This window comes from Gracilinanus agilis, chromosome 3 (genome assembly GCF_016433145.1).
Source record: "Gracilinanus agilis isolate LMUSP501 chromosome 3, AgileGrace, whole genome shotgun sequence".
Classification (NCBI taxonomy): Eukaryota; Metazoa; Chordata; class Mammalia; order Didelphimorphia; family Didelphidae; genus Gracilinanus; species Gracilinanus agilis.
In genome coordinates, this window is record NC_058132.1 from 210,848,206 (window position 1) to 210,870,884 (window position 22,679).

At 37.0% G+C, this 22,679-nt stretch overlaps 2 protein-coding genes across 2 annotated transcripts; one reads left to right on the forward strand and one right to left on the reverse strand.

Annotated features, from left to right (window-relative positions):
* Window positions 1-2,621: 2,621 nt before the first annotated feature.
* On the forward strand, window positions 2,622-3,566 carry LOC123241384 (olfactory receptor 4D5). Its single transcript, XM_044669041.1, has one exon. The coding sequence runs from the start codon at window positions 2,622-2,624 to the stop codon at window positions 3,564-3,566; it is 945 nt and encodes a 314-aa protein (XP_044524976.1).
* A 4,476-nt stretch (window positions 3,567-8,042) lies between these two features.
* On the reverse strand, window positions 8,043-8,990 carry LOC123239786 (olfactory receptor 6T1-like). The gene has a single exon (XM_044667080.1). The coding sequence runs from the start codon at window positions 8,988-8,990 to the stop codon at window positions 8,043-8,045; it is 948 nt and encodes a 315-aa protein (XP_044523015.1).
* Window positions 8,991-22,679: the final 13,689 nt, after the last annotated feature.

A 22,679-nucleotide genomic window follows, 5' to 3' on the forward strand; every position in this document is an offset into this window, starting at 1 on the left:
CTCTATACAAATTCACTCACCACACAACTTCCAAAGTGATTTCCCAAAAGTTGAGGTCTACCCATGTAACTCCAGTGACTTCCTGGGTACACTCTAGGATCAAATATCAATTGCTTTGATTGGCAATTAAAACCCTTCATAACCTCACTCCAATCTGCCTTTGTAGTCTTATTTACACATTCTTCCTCACCCCACTTCTCTATGTTACTATGGTTTAACGTAAATGTCCTTCTTAGTTCTTTTACACAGCACTCTTCTTCCTATCCTGTATTTCTAGAAATGGTGAATAAGCCCATCACCCATGGAATTCCATCTATTATCTTCATGTCTTTGCATAGCCTGTTCCCAATGCCTGAAATGCAATCCCCACTCACTTGTGTCTCTAGTATTGGTAGCTTCCTTCAAGTTTGAGCCTAAGTGCTCTTTAGCTGCTAGTGCCTCTATTTATTTATATGCTTATACACAAATAATATTTATACTTAAATATGTATATCTACATATACAATACGAGTTCCTCAATCACAGTGGACAATTTTGTTTTTTTCTCTGTATTTCTATTTTCCAGCAAAGTACTTAGCATTTAGTATCTGCTTATTTGATTAATTGAATGACAAGATACTCTACAATTTGCTGATGACATAAAAGATAAAGAAGTCATGTTCTCTGCTCTTTAGAAACTTCTCAGTTGGTGTTAAGAATTTTAAAAAGTGGAAATAAATATATTATGAAACAACTATGGTACCTGCATTTATAAAAGTTACAGAAATGTTCTATGAGAGGAAGGAAAGGTAATTGATGAGTAAGGGAGTGGAAGGTTTCTTGTAGGTATTTCAAATCAAATTTTGTCTCAGAAGATTGTCAGGAAATCTTCATAAGGAGGTGAGTGGGTATGACTTGTCATATGTAGGGAATGATATAAGCAAAGGCATGGAGGTAGGAAATTATTGCACTTAAAATGTTCGGTTTATTAAAAAAATAATTTATTCACAATTTATCCAAATCAAATTCATTATGTAAAGCAAAGAACTGATACTGAATTGAGATTTTTCCTTCCCCCCCCCCCCCCATGGGGAGATCCTTCCTGCTTCTTTCTATCAGGAAAAGGGTTTATAGTATAACCCATAGCATTAGAACTGAATTCCTGGACATATATAGCTTTTTAATACTTAATAAATAGTATATTGTATTTGTTGCATCTTTCTTCACTCAAAAGACTCTTTAGGAATGTCAGACTTTTGACTTTTGGTTCTCCTTTTGCTATTTACTTGTTTCAGTTGTGTCCTATTCTTTGTGAGTCCATTTGGAATTTTCTTGACAAAGATACTGGAGTGGTTTACCCTATTTCCTTTTTTCAGCTCATTTTACACATGAGGAAACTGAGGTAAATGGGGCTAAGTGACTTGCCCAGGGTCACACAGTTAGTGAGTGACTGAATTCAAATTTGGACTCAGATCTTCTTGACTTCAGCCCAGTGCTTTATGTGGTATTTAATTGCCCCCTAGTAAGCAAACAAGGCTACCAAGATATTTGATCTTAAAATAATTTTTTTTCACAAAGCATGTGGGGGAGAGAGACAGACAGAGAAGAGATAGAGATAGAGAGACAGAGAGAGAGTCAGAGAGAACAGAGATACTCAATAAAGACAAGTCAGAGAGAGCTCTTCTATCACTTCCCCCAGGATGCTGGCTGACCTACTCTCCTGCAACCCAACCATCTCCTTTGGAGGTTGCCTCCCTCAACAATTTTTTTCCACTTCATTGGGGCCATCAAAATCTTTCTCTTCACAGTCATGGCATATGACCGCTATGTTGCCATCTCCCAGCCGCTACACTACCCACTTATATAGAGGGAGAAACAGACAGAAAGACATAAACAAAGAATTTATTAAGCACTTACTATGTGCAAAAGGGAATAACTGTTCCCATCACACTAAGGGTTCCTTCCCTTCTATTTGGGTCACAATCCTTGCCAAAAAATAACAACACCATCAGGTGATACTCAGCAGCTTTAATGTATCATTATTACTGTGGGTCCCAGAGCCAGTGGTATATCAGCTATCTTTTGTCCTTTCCTTGGGATTGGTACTCATTTTGCATCTGAGTAAGCTTTCTTTTTCCTCTCTGCTGACCTTTGCTGTCGATTATCTACATTTATTGCTATGGTCTCTTTTGGATCTCCTAACCTGTTTCTGGAATTTTTGATTGCTCATCTTGAAGCCATGGCCTTCACCCATTGTACTCACGATTGTCTCCCAGAAGCTGCTTCATTAATCTCAGCGGCTTCTCTTCCTAAGCAACCTTTTCTTAATCCTTTGTGGGCATGTTCTTTTAGTTCATCCAAATCTTGGAGAACTGAATATTTTTAGAGAGGGCTCTTTCAGCCATACCAGGAGGGAAAAGAGAGGTTATTTCCAACTTCTCTTGGTTTCAGGAGCAACCAGCTCCCTTGCCTTCTGTGCAATGATTTTGACAGTCAAATCTTAATAGAAATGGAAACATGATTGTTAATAATGAAACTTAGCATGACCCTGAGGGAACAATCTGAATGAACCTACTGATGGAATCACTGATGGTTTTGCACATTTCCCCAACAGGTTTCTCTCCAGAAACACATCAAAGCTGATGAATCCAGTCAATCATACTCAGGTGACAGGATTTCTACTCTTGGGTCTTTCCCAGGCATGGGAGCTCCGGATTTTCTTCTTTATGGTATTTCTCACTGTGTACTTTTTTACAGTCATGGGGAATCTACTTATTGTAGCCATTGTGTCCTCTGACCCCCACTTGCACACAACCATGTACTTTCTTCTTGCCAACCTCTCTTTCCTTGACTTCTGCTACTCTTCTATCACTTCCCCCAGGATGCTGGCTGACCTACTCTCTGGCAACCCAACCATCTCCTTTGGAGGTTGCCTCACTCAACTCTTTTTTTTCCATTTCATTGGGGGCATCAAAATCTTTCTCCTCACAGTCATGGCATATGACCGCTATGTTGCCATCTCCCAGCCCCTACGCTACCCACTTATAATGAATCAGGGAGTTTGTGGACTCTTTATGGCAGGTTCCTGGGTGGGAGGCTTCATCCACTCAATTGTTCAGGTTGCCCTGACTGTCCAACTGCCATTTTGTGGACCCAACAAATTAGACAACTTTTATTGTGATGTTCCCCAGTTGATCAAGCTGGCCTGCACAGATACTTTTGCACTGGAGCTGCTAATGGTCTCCAACAATGGCCTGGTCACGCTGATGTGCTTCCTGGTACTCCTGGGATCCTACACAGCTCTTCTCATTATGCTTCGGAGCCACTCCCGAGAGGGCCGGAGCAAAGCGTTGTCCACTTGTGCCTCCCACATTGCTGTCGTGACCCTGATCTTTGTTCCTTGTATCTATATCTATGCTCGGCCTTTTCGGACCTTCCCTATGGACAAGGCAGTCTCTGTCCTTTACACCATGGTCACCCCTATGCTCAATCCTGCCATCTACACCCTGAGGAACAAGGAAGTGATTGAAGCCATGAAGAAACTATGGAGGAGGCACATATTCACAAGAGGGAAGGAGGAGCATTAAACCAGCAGCACTATAGTGGGAAGATGTATATGAGAATCAGACAATGTCTTTGAGATGTTCTTTTAGATTTAGCAAAGCTATGAAGTAGTCAGAATACGTTGTTTATTGTTTCTCCATTGCTCACAGGATCTTTCAGCTTCAGATGTGTGGAAAAAAAATGTCTAAACTGAACTTTTAGACAACTTGGAACTTGTATTCATGGCCAAAGGAGACCAGCCATGTGATTTAAGGGAGATGGCTTTTAGCTATCGTGGAAATCTTTGTTTTTTTTTTTTAGCTTTGAAACCATTTCTCTTTTATTTTGATTCTCTCTCAAAGAAGAAAACCCAATTTGGAAATGTTTTTCCACTCATTCTTCCATTCACTCCTTTATTCAACAAATATTTATTCACTTATGAAGGCATCACTTTATATCAAGAATCATGCCAGTAACTAAGAAAGAAACATAGTTCAAGTAAAAGAGATGTTGCTTTTATAATCCACTTGGGAGAAAATAAGACACAAGCACAGTGAGTTCTCATAGATTCATTAGTTTAATGTGAATCATTAGGTAAGTAGAAAACAAAGTTCTGTGTTAGTCCAGAAATGTAAGGTTGTTAGTTACAAGGGCATTACATAAGGAGAACATGCCAATGGATCCAGGCTTTAGAGGACGGATGCAGATAGAAGACATTACAATCTGAGGTAAATATTGGCTCCAGCACAGAAATACAAGGAGAAAAGCAATATGACAAAATTGAAAGGGTATAGTGCCAAATTGTGTGAAGCCTCAAATGCCAGACAAATTTTCAGTTTTATACAGTAAGCCTTCAGAAAATCATGAACATTTAGGTAAAAGCACAGAATCAATTCTATGCATAAGAAAGATTGCATCATGGAAATCTTAACCTATTTCTCAGCAATTTTTTTGAAAGGGGCTTCTAGTAAGGTCTGAGATCTGCCCTGCTTTGATACCTTTGTCTTTTTCAGATATCTTGAGATATTAAGATATCCTTAATACTTCAAAAATTATATTTTGGGATTCTCTCTCTGTGTATGTGTATATATATGTATATATATGTAAACATGCATATATGTTATATGTTTGTTTTCTTCCAGTTATTTTTATTACTTTTTTTCTTCTATGCCATTTTCACTGCCTAAAGAAGTACATCTTGGCATAAAATGTCAAAATCTAAATCCATTTACTTTTCTCTCCTTGATAATGAAAAGAGTTTGTCATAAATTATTTTAAACTTTTTTTTCATCCCTTTCCTTTTTCTTCTGGGACAGGTAGGTGGCACAGCGTATTGTGTGGAATCAGTACTAGAATCAGTAAGTTCAAATCCAGCCTCAAATAAGGCAAATTGCTTAACCTCTGGCTGTCTCAATATCCTGAGTTGTAAAAGGGGGATAATGTTAGTACCCATCTCATAGGGTTGCTGTGAGGATCAAATGACATAATATTTATAAAGTGCTTACTTAGAACAGTGCCTGGCACCTAGTAGTGCTTAATAAATGCTTGTTCCCTTCTCTCAATCTCATCCTTTTCATTCTGAAATACCCTGAAGATGATTTTGTTTTTCGGAATTCTTGTCAAGCTTTCCCTAAATTCCTCTTTCCTTCCATGAGCTCTTATTTTATAAGACATTTCTTAGTCTTCTACTATTTTTCCATAAGATACGAAAAGTAAATTATATTCTAAACATTTATCATCAATAAATACACTTGTATACCCATATCTGAGAACTGAATGTATTAAATAGTTAACATATTAGCCCAAATATAGTGCCCAATATGTGCCTTTGAAAATTACATTCACACTATATTTGAGCACTTCCAGCTTTGAAACCATAAGTTGTGTATTATGCACCTCAGGATATGTAAAAAGCATGGCTATCTCCTGGGGCAGATGGGAAATGCCAACCAAACATTTGTTTTGATATTCCATCAAATGTCACCGTTAATACTAAAGGTACCAAATCAGTGTTGATTAAACTACTGGAAATGAGAAAACTAGAATGACTGTGATGCTCACAGTCACAGCTGATGGGGGAAAACTGACTCCTTTCGTAATTTGAAGGTGTAAAACATTACCTAAGGAAAAGTTACCATCAGGAGTGATCTTTCATGTACAGGAAAAGGGATAGATGAATGAAGAACTTGTGTTTGATTGGTTGATTGTGTTCTGGGATAGGCGTCTGGGTATGTTACTGTGTCAGAGAGGAATGTCTCCTGACTGAAAATGTGAAGAAGAGAATTGCTGAAATGTACACGACCTAGTTGTTATAACAAAAGGAATGACTTAAAAGTGTTGGATGTAGTAATTAATAAGCCATTTAAAGATCATTTGAGGAAAGAATATAACAAGTAGATATTGGCTGGAAACCGTGAATTTACTCCATCAGGAAAAATAAAGAAACTGCTGGTCACTGTATTAGGGAACTGGATCAAAACCACTTGGGACAAAATCTCCACGGAGTCCATTGTGCTTGGATTTTAAAAATGTTGTATATCAAACAGTATGGATGGTAGTGAAGATGGTGTTTTGTGGGAAAAAGAGGGTGACAGTGATGACTCAGATAATCTTTCCACTTTCAGGAGATGAGGAAATAGAAGAGGAAGGACAACTTGATTAAATATTGGAAGGTAGTTTCTCACAAGTATTTTAAAAAAGTAATACATATTTAATAAAAGTGTTGGCATTTAAACTTCTAAGTTAACTTGTTTTTAGATCCTTGAAAAACACATATAATATATTGATATGAAGTGTCTGTATTATTAATGAGTTAAGAGAAAGTTGTAATTTAAAAGGAGAAAATAAAATGGGTGTTTCCTCTTTCTGAGTTACCCTTCAAAATACTTGGGATTCACTATATTTGGGATTGTATTATATTCAGGCTAATACAGTACAATAAACTTAATTTGTGATCCAGTAAAATAGCAGTTATTTTTCTTAGGTGTATGTGCAAACACTCATGTACATACATATACACATGCTCTCATATACATATATTTACATAAACATATACAGATATCTGCAATTGTAAGGCAAGTCAATGTAAATTATTGGAAATTGCTTGTAGGGAAAACTCAGTTGGTTAACAGAAAAAATACTGTTAACTAATCTCTCCTTTTTCTGACTTACAAGAACAATAAGTTTCTTTTTAATCTTTATCCTAAATTTATTGTTTCTTTTTTCTACTACAGTTTTGATGCATTGACTGGAAAATAAAAAAAATGCAAACTAAGTGAGAAATTGAAAACTACTCTTGCCTGAGCTATATTAAAAAACAAACAAACAGGTAAGAACCTTTATTTTTGTTTCCTATATTTTCTTCTGTTCTGGCTGGTTTAAGATGGGGTTCTATAGAGAAAATAAATCTATTTCATAAACTCCATGTAGTCCACATACCAGAATTAAGCTTAGAAAGAATGACTTTTATAGGCAGACTTAAAGAGCTTCTATTCAACATGGCTACTAATTAATTAAATTCAAGAAACTTTGTTTCTTGACAACTACTTTGTGAAAGGAACTGGACTGCAAATTGGGGGATGAGAAGAAAAAAAACCCTTCCTTGTCCTTAAGAGTTTGTAAGATTTGCCAGTACTTCATATACATTATATATATATTTATCTAACAATAACTCTGTCAGACATTATAAGTCTTATGATCCCCATTTTATAGATGAAGCAGAGTTGTGAAGTCAAATGTCTTGCCCACAGTGAAAGGTGGCATTGCAATTTAGATCATCTTGAGTCAATGTCCAGTATTTTTTCTAACCACCCCTACACTTACCCCCCTTTTAAGTGGAGACATTACCTTCCCACAAAATACTTGTCTCATCTTAGAAACGTGACAACTGAATCTCAGAAAGATTGCTGAATTTCTCTGATATCACACTTTTGAGACTTCCAACTCTGCTCCTGACATATCATAAAATGCACAATCTTATATCTATTAGGACTTACAAATGAGTAAACTCAGGCCCAGAAAATGGAAAGGATTTGCCTTAGGCCAGTGGTTCCCAAACATTTTTGGCCTATTGCCGCCTTTCCAGAAAAAATATTACTTAGCCCCCTGGAAATTAATTTTTAAAAAAATTTAATAGCAATTAATAGGAAAGATAAATGCACCTGTGGCCATCACCATCTCCCCTGGATCACTGCAGCACCCACCAGGGGGCGGTGGTGCCCACTTTGGGAATCACTGCCTTAGACCATAAAGCAACTAAAGGGAAGAGCTGAGAATCAAATCCAAGTCTTGATTTCAAGTGCCCTTTCCATTATACTACACTACAATTATTCCAGTTTAAATATGACTCTGCTGATGATGTTTGCTATCTTTATGGATAAGGTGGATGAAAACATTCTTATTTTAAGGGACTTTATCTTTGTTTATGCATGTAGGAACTTGTTTGACTTCTAGGGATACAGAGTCTATCCCACTAGGATGTACATTTTCTCCCCACAGATATTCTCCCTTTACTCAAGTCTTCATGATCTTGTGCCCATGGTTCTGGGCCACCTCATAGCATCACGTAAGGCCTGCTTCACTTTGTCATTACGGAGGCTAAAGATGAATGGATTAAGGAGTGGGGAGATGATGCAGTTCAGGGCAGAGACTGCCTTATTAAGGAGCATGGACTGGGCCTCTGATGTACGAATATACAGGAAGATGGAGCTGCCATAGAATATGACCACAACTGTGAGGTGTGATGCACAGGTAGAAAAGGCTTTTTTCCGCTCAGTGGCTGTTGGGGCACGAAAGACAGTGGCAAGAATAAAGGCATAGGAACTGGAGGTCAAAGTCAGTGAGCCCAGAAGCAATGTTGCAGAAAGAAGAAAAGCCACCAATTCCAGAAGTTGAGTATCCCCACAGGAGAGTCCCATAAGTGGCCAGCTATCACAGAAGAAATGATTGATGCCATTTGGGCCACAGAAAGGCAGACTAGCCATGAGGATAGTGGGGCAAAGGATCCAGAAAAATCCAGCAAGCCAGGATGCCATCACTAGCCGGGCACAGATGGGACCACTCATCAGTGTTTCATAGTGTAATGGACGACAGATGGCCAGATAGCGGTCCAGGGACATGACAGCTAAGAGAAAGAAATCTGTAGTGCCCAGGAGGAAATAGATATAGGACTGTAAGATGCAACCAGCAAAGGAGATAGTATAGTCTCTGGTGAGGAGGCTGACCAGCATCTTGGGAACTACAACAGAGACCAGCATCAATTCCAACAGAGACAGATTTCTCAGGAAGAAATACATCTGAGTGTGCAGGCGGTGGTCAGACCAACTGAGCACAATGATGAGTAAGTTCCCCATGACAGTCACCATGTATGTCACCAGAAGCCCTAGGAACAACATGATTTGTAGAGCCCAGCTCTTAGGAAAACCCAGAAGCACAAATTCTGTTACCTGGGTCCAGTTTTCTGTCCTCATCTCCACTTACCTGAAGTAGAGGAGAACAAGATAGATACATTGCATTTGGTAACAGATGCTTATCCAATCCACTATTATTTAGCATCTAATAAAATATATTGGTTTAAATCTCTGACTTAAGACATTTCTAGTCTAATACTTTTCTATAAAACCTTTGTAGAAAACTTTCCAAATAACAGTAAATAGAGTATGGGAAAAGTACTTTTATCTTTTCTCTCCTATATTTTCTGTGATAACTGGGAGAAGACAAACTGTATATTCTTCCTTAATTTCAAGCTAAATCCTCAGTTTAATCCTAACTTTAGGTTAAAAATCTTAATTTTCTCTCCCAACCAACCTGGTAACTTTACTATCTCTTTAAACAGAGACACAAATATGCTTAAAGCAAGTACTAGAAAGTTGACACACCTCCATTCATCCCCTGTTTATTTTTTTTGTTTCAATTAATCTAATTCTGATAGGAGAAGGTTGAGATCTCCCACTAGTATACTTTTACTATCTATTTCCTCCTTCACCTCCTTTAGTTTCTCCTTTAAAAATCTGGTTGCTATACCATTTGGTGTATATATGTTGAGTACTGATATTTCTTCATTGTATATACTGCCTTTTATCAAGATGTAATTAACTTCCTTATCTCTTTTCATCAAATCTATTTTTGCTTTAGCTTTGTCTGAGATCATGATTGCTACTCCTGACTTTTTTTTCACAGATGAAGCCCGAGATTTTCCTCCAGCTTTTTACTTTACTCTGTGTGTATCTACCTGTCTCAAATGTATTTCTTGTAAACAACATATGGTAGGATTCTATTTTTTAATCCACTCTGCTATCTGCTTCCATTTTATGGGTGAGTTCATCTCATTCACATTCACAGTTATGATTACCATCAGTATATTCCCCTCCATCTTGATTACCTCTTTTAATCCTGCCCTTTCTCCTTTCACACTTTCCATTTACACCAGTGTTTTGCTTAAAATCACTCCCCTTTTCCCTGTCCTTTATTTTACTCCTTTTCCCATCACCTACCTTCTTATTCCCCCCTACTTCTTAATAGGGTCTTTTAATCACCCCACTGTTTTCTGCTCCTTTATATTACTTCCCCCCCCACACACCCCTTCCTTATACCCTTCTATTTCTCTAAATAATCTTGCTGTTTTTCTCTCTCTGAACCAATTCCAATATAAAAGTAAGGTTTAAGTATTACCCATCACCACCCTCATCCTCCACTTCTTGTAATAGTTGTCTCCCCTCTCCATGCATCCCTTTATGTGATATAGTTCACCCCATTTTTTTCTTTCCCCCATTTCTCTTTTTTTTCTTACCCTAAGTGTTTTTTATGTATCATCTTAAACAGCTTAGTCCCAACCCTATGTCTCTGTGTATTTTGGTCATAACTTTCTGGTAGTCCAATAATTCTTAAATTGTCTCTCCTAGATCTATTTTCCATGTCAGTTGGTTTTTCAATGAGATATTTCATATTTTATTCTATTTTTTCACACTTTTGATTTTGTTTTATTGTTTCTTGATGTCTTGTGAAGTCATTAGCTTCTAATTGTCCAATTATAATTTTTAAAGACCTATTTTCTTCCATGATATTTTGATTTTCCTTTTCCATTTGATCTATTCTTCTCTTTAAATCACTCTTTTCTTCATCTGATTTTTTTTGTTTCTTTTTCCAAGAGGCAAATTATGGTAATTAAAGTGCATTTTCTTCCTTACCTTTTTGTGTCTCTTTTTCTAGTTGCTTAATTTTGATTTTTAAAGCTGTTGTTTTTTTCTCCCATATTTCTTCAACCTGCTTTATGTGGTTTTTAAATTCCTTTTTGAGATCTTTCAGAGCATGAGCCCAATTTCTAGTGTTTTTTTTTTTGTTTTTTTTTTGTTTTGTTTTTAGGTTTTACTTGGATTTCCTCTTGTAACTTATTTAACATTTGCTTTAAGAATTTTGATGCTATGCCACTTGGTGCCTATGTTTATATTGATATTATTTGTCTATGGCAACTTTTAGTAAAATATAATATACCTGTTTTCCTCTTTTAATTAGTTCTATATTTACTTTTGCTTTTTCTGAGATCAAGATTGCTACCCTTGTCTTTTTTACCTCATCTGATGCATAATAGATTCTGCTCCACCTCTCCTCCCTTTTTAACTATGTGTTTGGTTCTTTGTTTTCAGTGTGTATTTTGTAAATAATATATTGTTAAATTCTGATTTCTAATCCAATCTGGTATACTCTTGTGTTATGGGTGAGTTTATCCCATTAACATTAATAGTTATGTTTACTAAATGCATTTCCCTTCATCCTATTTACCCTATTTATCTTTCTTTTTCTCTTTTAGCCCTATGCCTCCTCAAAAGTCTGTTTTACTTGTGACCATTGTTGCCCTTAATCTGTACTCCTTTCTATCTGCTCAATGCTTTATGCTATCCCCTTCCTTTTCTACTTCTCTGTTGGATAAGATATAATTCTATGTCCTACTAAATGTGTATGTTATTCCATCTTTGAAAAAATTCTGATGAGAATAAGTTTTAAAAATTGTTTCGTATGCCTCCATTTCTCTATCCACTTTAAAGGCAATTCCTTTTGTACCTTTTTTATGTGAAATAATTTCCCTCATTCTTCCTTTCCCTTTCCCTTATTCCAGTGTATCTCTGCCTGCTTAATTATTTTTTGAGATCATGCCATCATAGTCAACTAACACCTGTGTCCTCTATGTATATATTCCTTTTTACTGACCTAATAATGATAAAGGTCTTAGGAGTTTCAAGTATCATCTTCCTACATAGGAATGTAAATATTTGAACCTTGACTCCCTTATGTTTTCTCTTTCATGTTTACCTTTTTATGCTTCTCTTAAGTCTTGATTTGAATGTAACATGTTTTATTTATCTCTGTTATTTTCATAAGGAATGTATAAGAGTCCTATATTTCATTAGATATTTCTTTTTTCACTTGAAGAATTATACTCAGTTTTGTTGGATGAGTTATTTTTGGTTCTAATCTTAGTTCCTTTGCTTTCCAGAAAATAATATTCTAAGTTATTTGTTTCTTTAATGTGAAAAATGCAAGATCTTATGTGATCCTTACTGTGACTCCATAGTATTTGAATAGTTTATGACTTTTTGTAGTATTTTCTCTTTGACCTGAGAGCTGTGAAATTTATCCATAATATTTCTGGGAGACTTCATTTTGGAACCTCCTTCGGGTAGTGATTGATGGATTCTTTCAATCTCTATTTTACCCCCTGGTTCTAGGATATAAGGGCAGCTTTCCTTTTAATTTTTTAAAAATATGGTATCTAAGCTCTTTTTAAAAAAAAATCATGGATCTCTGGTAGTTTGACAATTCTTAAATTATCTCCCCTTGATCTCTTTTCTAGGTCAATTGTTTTTCTATGAGATTTCACATTTTCTTCTATTTTTTTCATTCTTTTGACCTTGCTGTATTTTTTGAAGTCATTAAGTTCCATTTGCCTAATTCTAATTTTTAAGGAATTATTTTCTTCATTGAACTTTTATAGCACTTTCCCCCTTTTTTTTCTTTTGAGGAATTATTTTCTTCAGTGAGGTTTTGTACCTCTTCCCAAATGGCCAATTCTCCTTTTTAAGGATTTCTTCTCTTCAGAGGATTTTTGCGTCTTTTAAATTTTTTTTTTTTTATTTTACCATTTGGCCAAATGTGTTTTTTTAATATGATATTTTCTTCAGTATTTTTTGTGCCTTTTTACCAAATATTGGTCTTTTTCATTTTTTTGCATTATTCTCATTTCCCCAATTTTTACTCTGCCTCTCTTCTATGATTTTTAAAGTCTTTTTTGAGCTCTTCAAAATATTTTTGTACTATTTGTGTCCAATTCACTTTTTTTGAGTCTTTACTTGTAGGTGTTTTGCCCTTGGGGGCATATGGAATGTTCATGGAAGACTAGCACAACTGGTATGGGGATTTGCCAAAACTTTTTCAGAATTTCTCATCCACTTTTGGTTTCCATCTGTCACCAAAATCTCATCTGTGGCTCCAAGAAGCTATAGTATGTGTAGTGAACACACTCTGGCAAAACTGTCTTGGCAAATAGGCTAAACGAGTTTAAGAGTAACTGATAGACCTCAAATTCATTGGTGAATTAAAGGTATATCTATTTTGAAGCATAGATGGGTGATAACGATTCATTCTAATGGCTGTAAAAGTGACTAAAATAGGGACTGTGGAGCACTTTGAACTTGGTCAGACATCTAAGATGCCACTGGTCATCCACTACATTCTGGGTCATCACCAGTCATCCAGAATTTTATCTTGCCACTGGATGAAGAAAGAGTGAGGCTGACTACTTTCTTTTTCTATTCTGCGTCACCCGATGATTTTGTTGGTTGTCTTCCAAAAAGAGAGATGAATAACAACAAATGGTCTCCTTTCATCCTGCCTCCATCTTCTCTAATTCATATTCTATGCACCTGATATTACTACACATCTGATCACATCATTCACTTGCTCAAGAAGTTTTTAGGGCCTTCTGTTACCTCCAGAATCAGATACAAATGCTGCCGTTTGACATTTAAAGCCCTCCTCAAGACAATTGTTGTCTAAATTTTTAGGCAGATTACATATTCCTCTCCTTCCCTCCCCAGATCCCATCTCTGTGTTTTAGCTAAACTGTTCTAATTGCTTTTCCCCATATATTGTATTTCATTTCCTATCTGTGTGTCTTTGAATTGACATTTTTTGATTCTTATGATATTCTTCTTTACCCCTGCTCTTGAAACCATTAGCTCTCGATTGCTCAACTCAAATTCTATTATCTGTCTCTCTCTCTCACCCTCTCTCTTTGCCTGTCTGTATTTATGTCTCTCTTTTTCTTATTAACTTGTTTGCTTACATGCTTGCATGTTGGTGCATTTCCCCATCAGAAACTAGTACAGTGCTTGCTGTAATGCAAAGATGCAACAGGACCTTTTGCCTTTGCAAAAGTTAACTGAAAACTTCTGGCAGTTAGAAGCCTTGGAATCCTGATAGGAGTTCAGTTGGAAGCTGAGGCTAGAAGAGAGCGAAAAGTCCAGCTGAAGCTCAGCTTTTGGGTTGCGGCTTTGCTTTTGGCCTGTGCCTTGTCTCTGGACAATTTGAACCTAGCTAATTTCTCTTGACCTCTCCCTGACCTTCTCCTTATTATTCCCCTGTTACCTTTCCTGATTTTCCTTGAGGGCTCTGGGAGGAAGGGTGGCTTTTGGGTTCTAGTGATTAGACTTTGTGTGTTTAGTTTCCCTATAGGCAAGTAGGACATCATTGAATCAAACTATCCCTTATTTTATTGATTTAGTATACACTTTACTTTAAAGGCAGCCAGAGCTTTCCTGGCTGGGAGACCAGGCTCTCTCTCTCAGTCCAACCCACTCCTGTGACCCTCCCCCATCTTGAGTTTCTCCCTAGTGGCTGTCAGAAACCCCAGACCCTTCTCTCCTTATGACTAACCCTGAATATTAATAAATCCCCTTGTTACCTACTCAAACCCTCTGGTGAATCATTGTGTCGAAGATTAGGCAAGGGTTGAAGAGGGAAGGAATTATTTTCTTTTACTTTCTGAGGGAATTGGAGGCATCCATCTTGGGAGGGAACTCTTACCAGAGACTTCCTCCTGAACCCATCAGTTTCATTGACAGGGAGGAGCCCTTCCACTCCTCCCTTTAGGGAATTGAGAAACTGACAAGAAAAGCCCTCAAGGCAGATTTAAACCATTTCTGACTGGCCCAGCTCCTTGTGTCTATAGAGATACCTTTCCTGCCTGGAAGGGTTACGCCTATTCCCCAGTATCCTCTGTCTCTAACCAGAGTGTCTAGCCTATTCAAGCTGCCTCTCCTGAATACCCCACCTATTTCCCTTACCATTCAATATACCACCTCATTCATTGCTTCCCTAAACTCAGCCATCCCTTTCATTCCTCTTCCATATCACCTCAATCACCTCTAGCCCTCCTTATCAGTAAGGATTAAGAGAGCACCACAACTTTATTGACAACATTGCACACACTAGGCATTTAATAATTATTTGTTCAAATAAATTAAAAATAGAATATTTAGTAAGGAGCATTCTATTTTCAAAGGGACTTTAATAATAAGAATAAATCCAAAGAATGGCAATAAGGATGGTCAGAGACTTGGAAACCTTGCCATACAAGGGTCAGGAAAAGAACTGTAGCTGATTAACCTGAAGAAGTCTTTGGAAGGGACATGATAGTTGTTTTCAAATATTTGAATGCTACCACATAGTAGAGGTAATAGACTGGTTCTTCTTGACCCTAAAGATCAGAAGTAGGAATAATTTTTCAGAGGAGAGGTATATTAAACATGATATAAAGAAAAATAAAGCAATAATCTTTCCCTCCCAAATCTCCTAAACGAGATATGACTGAATCTAGAAGTAGTGATTTTACTTCATTACAAGTGTTCAAGAAGAAAATTATGACCACTTGAGGATGTTGTTGATGTCATTGTTCAGGTACAGGAAGAACTAAGAAGCCTCTTAAAACCCTCCTTCCAGTCTTGAGATTCTTGAGGTATTGTAACTGTACTAGGAATCAAGATATCAAGCTGTGTGATTCTTAGAAGGTCATTTAACCCTCATCACCTAGTCCTTCTCACTCTTCTGCCTTGGAATCAACACACAGTATTGATTCTTTTTTTTTTTTTTAATTTTTTTTTAAACCCTTGTACTTCGGTGTATTGTCTCATAGGTGGAAGATTGGTAAGGGTGGGCAATGGGGGTCAAGTGACTTGCCCAGGGTCACACAGCTGGGAAGTGGCTGAGGCCGGGTTTGAACCTAGGACCTCCTGTCTCTAGGCCTGACTCTCACTTAACTGAGCTACCCAGCTGCCCCACTTTTTTTTTTTTTTTTTTTTAAAGGCAATGAGGGTTAAGTGACTTTCCCAGGGTTTCACAGCTAGGAAGTGTCTGATGCCAGATTTGAACCCAGGACCTTCCATCTCTGGGCCTGGCTTTCAATCTGCTGAGCTACCTACCTGCCCTCTACAGACAATATTGATTCTAAGACAAAAGGTAAGGGTTTTAAAAAAGACATTTGGGTTTCAGAGTCAGTTGGTTCTCCCACTAACTCACTGACTGATGTTGATCATTCCTTTATGGAACTGATTCCTCATTTGTTAACTGATACAGAGGCAAAAAATTTCTGAGGTTTCTTACCTTTCTAAAATTCTGCAAATTTCTGAAATGTATATCAGTGGAGAAGAGGACAAGAAAGAGTAAAAAGCCACACAATGGAGTCAGTGCAGGACTTTATGGAGATTTGACTTCAGATCATGAAGTTCTCAAATGAAAGTTAGGGGCCTCAAGTAAAATCTTCATCCACATTACAATTTTTCCTAAAACCACACACATGGAACTTTTAAGAGATTGGTAGAAATAAAGACCCCTCCCCTCCATTTTTCTTGATTGATTTTTCTCTTCTTGATGACTATAGAATGTTGCAAAAAGTCTAAACCTTCAGCCCTATTACTTCAGGATTACTTAATGATCTCAGTGGTGGATACATGTGGGTCAAGTGTGTTTCTGAAGGTGACGTGATCTAGATATCTAAACTCTAAAACATTTAGATATTTAGTTGATACTTACCTCTGGGATCAAATATAAAATCAGTTTGATATTTAAAGATCTTCAAAAAATAGCCTGGGTCCTTCATACTTTTTCAGTCTTCTAATATTTTACAGTTCTCCACATACTAATCCAGCAGCACTGACCCAATTGCAATTCCTTTAATATGACATTCTATTCCTTTTTCTAAATATTTGCACTTTCTCTCCAACATCAGAGGGATGCTCTGAGTCCTCACTGCTGCCTTTTGGGTTTTCTGACTTGTTTCAAGATTCAGTTCAAATCCTCCCTTCTTCAGGAGAATTTTCTTGTTCCCTTCAGCATCTAGTATCTTCCCTTTGGAGATTATCTTCCTTCTCCCTCTCTCTCTCATCTTATTTATATGTTATTTATATTATAGTGTTTATATATACATATATATGTATAACTATAAAAATTATTTATATTCACATTATAGGCCCTATTAAGTACTAGGTATTATTCTTCATAATTAATGATAATTATTATGTTAATAACAACAATATCCACATCTTTCCATCATAAAAATCCTTTACTACACCATGGCAGTCCTTGAAAAAATTATCTCTTATCTTTTTCCTCTTTCACAGCCAAACTCCCAGAAATGGATGTCTTCATCTATACCTTACATTTACGTAACAATGACATGCAGTTTAACTCCTGACTCCTACATGCCATGGAGAATAAGATTTTAGGTGGTCTTCTAGTTGTTAAATCCAATAACCTTTTTTCAATTAACCTTCTTGATTTCTCTGCAGTTATGGATATTGTAGACTTTTCCTTACCCCTGGACAGACTTTTTTTCTGTTGACTTTTAACATTGCTTTTTCCTAGTTCTCTTTCTACTTATCTGACTATTCCTATTTTTGGTGAATCATCATTCATGGCCCACCTATTAGGTGTGGGTATACCCTATGACTTCATCCTATATCCTCTTTTTTCATTACGCTTGATCTCCCATATTACTAACCACTTGCTGACAATGCAATATCGAGATCCCATAGGCATCTCAATCATAACACTTTCCAAACACAACTCATCACTTACCCTCAAATTTATCCCATCTATAAAATTCTATTTTTGTTGTGAGAACTATTCTACTCTCAAGATCTATTTGTCATCTCTGATAAGGATGGCTGAGATGATAAGAAGTAAAGACACAGAAGATCTTTTATCTTAAGCTTCCAGTTCTCTCTCCAGGAGCATGGAGTTTATTATATATATATTTCAAGACTTATTTCACACAAAAGAACCCCCCCCCAAATCTTTGCAGATATGCAGAAGTTACAAATTATGTCATATCAAAACACAAAAAATCTCATTTGACTTCAGAATAGAACAAGGCCAAGGCTGAATTTTGGCTGGCCCATTATTAAAACTTAAGTCTGGGAATACTTTCTCAGGGATGAATAGCCCCCACTGGAGGAGATTTTGTCTAAATTTTATCCATTATTGACCTTGAGGTGTCTAGAAACGGATTCAGAGTGTAGGCAGCCTTTTTCTTAATTTCTGTCTTTAGTCTTGGAAAGAAATTGCTAAAGTCTTAACTGTTGGTTTGCTAGGAACTTAAAGCTTTTCAATAAGGAAAGGTGTGCATCAGAAAAGGAGTCAAAAGAGGAGACTCAGATTTTTATCAATTTGAGATTGTTTCTCTTATTGGCTTCCCACACATTACTATCTTTTCACAGCCAGGTTCATAAAATTCTGATGATTATTTATTCTTTTATATCAATTACCCTAATATTTAATAACTTGTTAAATCTTCTTGTTTCTACTTCCACAACACCTGAACCATTCTTCTCCTTTCTGCTTACATAGTATTTACTCTTTTTTTGGGTCCTCATCAGCTTTGTCTGGACTAGTACAATTGTTTTCTTAATTGTTTTTCCTGCTTCCAGTAGCTCCCCTCTCTAATTTTTCTTCTACAAAACTATCATGTCACACCTCTTCTTGAAAAAAATTAAATGCAAAAATTGTCAGCCTTTATTTGTGTGCACATTTGTGTGTGTATGTGTATGGGGGAGGGGGAAGAGAGAGAGAGAAAGAGAGAGAGAGAGAGAGAGAGAGAGAGAGAGAGAGAGAGAGAGAGAGAACATTACCCCAATTCTCCAGCAGAACTAATGTTTAAGCACCTCAGAGATCATTTAGTTCAATTTTACAGGTTAAAAAATTGAAACCCTGCTCAGAGACATTAAATGACTTGTTCAAAGTTATACAAGTGTCAGAATTGAGATTCAAATTCAGGTCCAATGACAGAAATTCTAATACTCTTTCAACTATACAAGACATTCACAAGCCTAGCTCAGTATCCTGTGCAAGGGAGAGTTTTATTAAATGTTTGGTTGAATTGAAAAACCCTAGATTTGAGTCCTGGCTCTGATACTTATTAGCTTTATGTTTGTAAACAAATTATTGAACTTCTTTGAACTTTAACTTCAACATGCCTAAAATAGGGATAATATTTGCATTGCCTAATGCCCAGGTTCACTGTGAGGAAAACCCTTTTTCACTTAGTAGGTGGTACAGTAGATAGAGCACTGGGCTGTAAGAAGGAAAATTTAGGTATTTATAGATATATATATTAAATATGTGGCCGCCAGGAATCAACAATTTAGGTTGATTCTGTAATTAATCAGACCCAAGTCAGCATCGGGTTGAAGAGTTTATTTACAGTTTGGAGGTAAAAAGTAGGAGTAAAGAGAAAAGGAGAGAGGCTAGTCCAGGCCAAAGGCCTGGATGGAGGGAGAAGAAGGTTATAAAGCTTAATAAATGAAGCTGTAAGCCACAAGGCCCAACAGCCAGATAGGCAGAGTTTAGAATAGGCCCAGCTAGGCCAAGGAAGTCAGCCTAACTTACCCATGTGACAATATAGAGCATAAGCGTTCTGTGGTCTCAGGAGATGCTTCTTCTTCCAGTTGGAGACGGCAACTGCCCCCACAGGAAGTTCACTAACTTACTTAAAGAGATAGTGTCTTTCATCACTTCCTGTGGTCCACCTCTAATTCAAATGGACAAATGGCAGTTTCTACATTGATTTGGACTGCCCAAAGGGCAGTCCCTTATTCTTGATTTGTTACTTATTGTCACGTGTGGGTAACTTGTCTCCCCTCCCCACTAAGGGAGGTGAGAGTGACATCATTAGCACGCCTAGGTTGAGTAGATTTTTGACTATTAATGGGCTGGAGCTAATTCTATTTACACAGGGCCTAGAAGTCAGAAGTTCAAATCCAAACTCAAACACTTAATAGTTGTGTGACTCTGGGCAAGTCACTTCACTTTTGTCTGCCTCAGTTCCCTCAAATATGAAATAGGAATCATAATAACACTTATTTCATGGAATTATTGTTAAAATAAAATTTATAAAGTGCTTAGAATAGTACCTAGCATATAATATGTGCTATATAAATATTAGCTATCAAAATAATAGCTTATTATAAAAGATTTCACAAATGTTAGCTATTATTGCTATTATTTACTAGCACTAGAAGGTATCATAATAATATTGGTGTTCATTTGGAATAATGGAACTTGGCATAATGAAGATAGCCTTTTAGGCTGAGGAGTCCTGGGTTATAATTTCATTTCTGTCATTAGTGTACAAATCTGGTGCCTGTTGTGACCCTTGGCAACAGATATGACTGCAGGAACCTGTTTGCTCTTCCTGTTGGAAAGGTGGGTATCTAGGATTTGCATTTTGGTAACCATACCCATTCTGTCTGTACCCATTTCCATAAAATCTATTATTCCTATTTGTTTGATTGAAGACCTGTCCCCTAAATCTGCAATCATGTAAAAAGTGTCCCGGCTTACCACAGAAAAAACAACAGGGTGGGCTGGACCTTTGTGGCCTAGGAGTATAGTCAGTCCTAGGCTTATATATCTCAATGCTGCCATGGTTTTAACCTCTTTTATTTCTGTTTCCTTCAATTTCCTATTAACTTCCTTTACTTGATTTCTTAGTTCTTCCACCAAGTCATTTTTATCATCTACCCATTTTTCTCTGTCTGTATCATATATGTAACAAGCATTCAATCAGAGTTCTTCCAGTCCCATAGTCTTCCAGGTAGGACAATTTTTTCTAAAGTAGTTTTTTACTGCACTATAGCTATTCTTGACAAACTGCCTCTTTGTGTGTGCTATGTCCTGGTCACTAAGGTTATCCATTCCCAAAAGATTTTCCCCAGACTTTTTTAGCTTATCCAGGAAAGTTGCAGGATTCTCTCCAACTTCCTGTTTTATTTTCTCAAATTTAGATCAGGTGTTAGGTCTTTTTGCATGAGTTTTCATTGCTTCGATTAGGGATTCTCTAGTCTGATTTAAAAACCAGTAATCATCTACTGAATTCCATTCTACTTCCTCTTGCAATTCATTGGGTCATGATGTCAAATCTGGATTCTGGATAGTTTCATCAATAAATTGCTTTCTTTCTCTTTTGGCAAACAATTCTTGCAAAAGAAGTTCACAATCAGAAATGTCAGGGTCCTAAAACTTCATAGTTCTCTTAAATTCTCTTATGCTCTTATGAGGGTCCTCCAAAAACTTGGGGCTTCTCTTTTTTATGGATTTGAGATTCCCAGTTGTGAATTGTTTTTGGGTTCTCACATGGACTATCCCTATGTCAGGCTGTAAGTAGGTGACATCCCTAAGAGGTAGTAGTGTAGCTACAGCATTATCTATAATCTTATCCTCCAATTCTAGTTTTGTTGTCTGGGTATCATTAGTTTGTTTATCTAGGTGTTCTAGCTTTGCCTCAGTGTCCTTTCTTTGTTGTTTATATTTTTCTTGCATGTTGTCCAATGTTTCTTTTGTTGCCAGTACCAATTGTTTCATTTTATTGTCTTTGACACTTAAGTACAGAGCGATCTTTAGTTTATGGAATCTTGTAATGGCCAATAGGTACCCTTGATAAGCATCACATAGAAGGAATGGTATCATTGGCATATAAGAGATAATCTGTCTTAATGATATATCCAATATTAGAGTTATTATTTTAAATACTAGGAACTCATAACAATGTTCTGGTATTTCAACCAGAAAGAAATTGAAGAGCATCATAATGTAGTAACATATTAGTTTTATTACTCCCATCATTGTTGTTTAGTTGCTCTTATTTGTATCTATTACTATTTGCAAAGTTTGATTTTTTTTAAACCCTTACCTTCCATCTTGGAGTCAATACTGTGTATTGGCTCCAAGGCAGAAAAGTGGTAAAGGTTAGGCAATGGGGCTTAAGTGACTTGCCCAGGGTCAAACAGTTAGGACATGTCTGAGGCCAGTTTTGAACCTAGGACCTTCTATCTCTAGGCTTGACTCTCAATCCACTGAGCCACCCAGTTGCCCCCCAAAGTTTGAATTTTTATGTCCTGGTCCTTTAAAAAAAACCAAAAAACTTGAAGCTTGGATTGGCTGGGTGATTGACAGCTCTTGTTGCTAGGCAGATTTCAGCAAGATTCCACTCTGCTGTTAGAAACTTAAAAAAGAAATGGCCACCTAACTGCTCCCCAGAAACCTATTGTTATGCAAACTTCTGAGTTCCTCACAGGCAGAAACCTGTCAGTAAGCTCAAAATTGACTTTTTTGGCCCCCAAAACATCTCAGATTTTATAGATTCTTCCTTTTACTGACTGATAACTGAAATATGTCGATAATATAGATGGAAAGGCTTGTAGACTTGTTGTTGGCATATCACTGAGTGAATAGGCTCTACAGTCCTATGTAGGCCTGAGTGTCAGCTTGTAGGCCAAAAAGCTATCTGAATAATTGACAACTTGGTAAAAACAGTAACTGAGGTATATTTGTATCCAAGTGAAAGAGGAAAGAGTAGGACCAGGGAAAAGGAGTCTCTAAGCTTAAAACTCTAGCTTCTCCACCCAAAATCACTACAGGCTCCTCACAGGACTGTCTTCATAGATCTTCCAGCTACACTTTCGCTTCACTAACTATAAACCCACACTAACTAATCTTTCCTGACCTACTGGTCCTCCAAATTAATCGTAGACATGGTAAAAGTTCATCAGAGTAGAAAGGGTTTGAACTCTTGATGAGCTCAGCCTCTTAGGCAGAGGCCCAAGATGGTTGCA